A 2,822-nucleotide genomic window follows, 5' to 3' on the forward strand; every position below is an offset into this window, starting at 1 on the left:
TTTATAAAACACTTCATTTTCGATCATGGATTTTAACGGTGATTATTATATTTCCAGTTTGTTGTTATAACTTTGAAAACTTGTTGTAGCTCTTGGCAATGCTTATGCGGTTCTTTCTAACAAAGACAAGCGTGCTCAGTATGATCTCTACGGTGCTGAAGGACCACGAAGACGGACTAGTCAATATGAGGATGAATTTAGCGAATATGATTATGGCAGGGGTTTTGAAGGTTTGTCGCTTTTCACATATCAAGTAAACTGCTAAAAACTATTGCTTTTAGGAGATCGTTTAGTTCTATTACTTATATTTAAGGAGTTAAAGTGTCGAATGTATTTGTCCTCTTGAGAAATTCATTGCTATCTAGTTAACGTACGTCGTTTCCTGAGTATACCATAGTATACCGCACACGTAGTGTACCCTACGAACGCTTCTATGAGGTAGTAATAATTTGATTTATAGCGGAATTTACTCCGGAAGAGATTTTCAACATGTTCTTTGGTGGTGGTTATCCAGCGGGCCATTTAAATAGACGGCAACGTGGAGCACAGTATCATTTCCATCAGCAAAATTCAGCACAGCAGGACCAGGTTTTCATTTTTCTGTGGTTTGTTTGATTGTGATTCAAATAGTTTCCGGATTGTGTCTCACATTGCACCGATATATTAGTTTTGAAATTTTCACTCACCATATGTAAAATGGGTTATTTTCAGTCACCATATGCACCCATTTTACAACTTTTACCACTTTTTGCCGTACTCTTCCTTGGTTTGATTGCTCAACTGATGGTAGGTGATGCAGCGTTTTCGTTGCATCGTACGGGGTAAGTTTTCTTTCTGTGATAATTTTGATTTAGGATACCTTATTTTATTTTAGTTGGAGATTTTTGAATTCGATTTGGTATAGTTTAAAATAAAAAATATGAAGATATACTGAGATTTTCAAGAAAAATTAGGAACAGTTTACTTAAACCATGTTGTCTTTTTGTATGAAAGAATTTTCGCATTTCAGCAAATACACGGAAGAACGCTTTACGAAGGATCTCCAAGTGCCATATTACGTTAAAACTGATTTCTTAACAAATTATCGGAGTAAGATAACTCAAATTGAGCATCAAGTCGAAGACGAGTATGTTTCTCATCTGCGCATGAAATGCTACAGAGAAAGAAATGAAAGTGAGTTTAGCATTATTTTCAGATACAATAGATAGGGTTTTCAAAGAAGTCGCATGCACATCGTTGCTAAATATTTGCAGTGCCTGTTACGTCAATATTCCTTTTGTTGATTTCACATTTTGGGTTATCTGTTGCTTAAGGAGAGACTGCGTTGTGGAGAGCACGTACCTTCGGTGATGCCGATCTGTGGAATCGAGCCCAACGTATGGGGACACCAAGTTGTGATAGGCTGCAGGAAATATATAGTTAAATAATGGTTCTTCAAGCACTACGGAAATGTCGTTGTTACACATTGTTATGAATAAATTGATCAGCGTAAGTCTACTCGCAGTTATTAATAAAGAAGGATATCGGGAATTCTGAAAAGTTCATCTGATTCAATGCGTTATATAGGATGAGGCCCAAAAGAGTACGCTGGGTCCCAATTGACCTAAAACTGAATTTTTGCTGCATTCCACGTAAAGCACTCAGAAACAAGAAATCTATGGTATTTGTTTTCGAGTAATTTCTTAATTCATCTTCCATCCTGAAAATTGGGTGTTTGTCTTGTGGTCGTTGAATTCCTCACTTTCAGTAATATCCCTTTTAATCATCAAAAAGCAGGTCATTTTGTTTGTTTTATTCATTAGTGACGTTGTTTTCCGATCATGTGTATTTTGAAATTCTTTCATATTTCTGATTCGGGCATGAATCTTCCTGTTCCAAAGAAAGGAAGGGCGAGAGCAAAAAGGACTGCGGTGTATAGGCGCTTTTTCAGTTCTTAATCATATTTCCGAATGTGTGAAATTGTAACTCAAACTTTTCGAAAAATTATTGTTCACCTCATTCATTTTTCTGTTCTCTTCCTTCACCTGAATAATTTCTTCATCTTTTTCTGTCATTATTCTGGTGCAGCTTTTTATAGCACGAGCTTTTTCTTTAATTTTAGAACATTTGTTTACTTCACCCTTCAATTTTCCTAGTCATATTTATAAATTGAACTCAAGTATATACTCTGACCAAATGAAGCATTTCTTTAAAGTAACTTTGCTTACCAAAGAAGTAAAGGAAATAAGTTTGAAATTTTGATCTAAAAGGAAACCAAGTCCAGAGCTTATTTTTGATCGAGGGAAGGAAAAAAATAACGATGACAATTACCTGTGCTTCAATTTGAAGTTTGGTTGTGAATTGAACGGGAATACTTGATTTCTTGTCTTTTCATTTTCGATCCAGCTATGAATTTGAAACTATAAACTAGAATGTAAACCTCAAAATGACGCACACTTCCTACTGAAATGTTCCTGTATCAATTCATTTGAACTGGTGAAAAAACTTTCAACCGTTGAACTTAATATATCTGTGATATGCTATTTTGTTTCAATTTATTACTAGGAATCACTCGTAGCTGCTTCGAATAAAACTTGTTTATCATTGGAGTACCACATGTTCGCAAATTCATTAGTAGTTCTATTCAACAACTGCGGCACCAGGATGTGGGGAACCAAGGGGCATGCATGGGAGTGGTTGACAGGAGAGAGTGTTAAAATATATGATCCGACGGACGTCTATTAATAGCTATGTTGGAACGATGCAGTAATAGTTTAGGTACTGATACTTTGCTTTGTGCTTTGTGCTAAATGTTTTGCCATTTAACGGTAGTTTTTTTTTTT

At 35.6% G+C, this 2,822-nt stretch overlaps 1 protein-coding gene across 2 annotated transcripts in view; it reads left to right on the forward strand.

The window, feature by feature from the left end:
* Positions 1-1,657, forward strand: part of LOAG_18464 — a 3,906-nt gene extending 2,249 nt beyond the window's left edge. For both annotated transcript variants that reach the window (XM_020451124.1, XM_020451125.1), the window contains 5 exons: positions 90-230; positions 461-588; positions 712-821; positions 1,010-1,173; positions 1,314-1,657. In XM_020451124.1, the coding sequence (XP_020305116.1) occupies positions 90-230; positions 461-588; positions 712-821; positions 1,010-1,173; positions 1,314-1,423 (653 nt within the window). In that variant the 3' untranslated portion in view covers positions 1,424-1,657. The remainder of the gene's footprint in view (positions 1-89; positions 231-460; positions 589-711; positions 822-1,009; positions 1,174-1,313) is intronic.
* Positions 1,658-2,822: the final 1,165 nt, after the last annotated feature.

The sequence above is a fragment of the Loa loa genome, assembly GCF_000183805.2.
Source record: "Loa loa unplaced genomic scaffold supercont3.324, whole genome shotgun sequence".
Taxonomy (NCBI): domain Eukaryota; kingdom Metazoa; phylum Nematoda; class Chromadorea; order Rhabditida; family Onchocercidae; genus Loa; species Loa loa.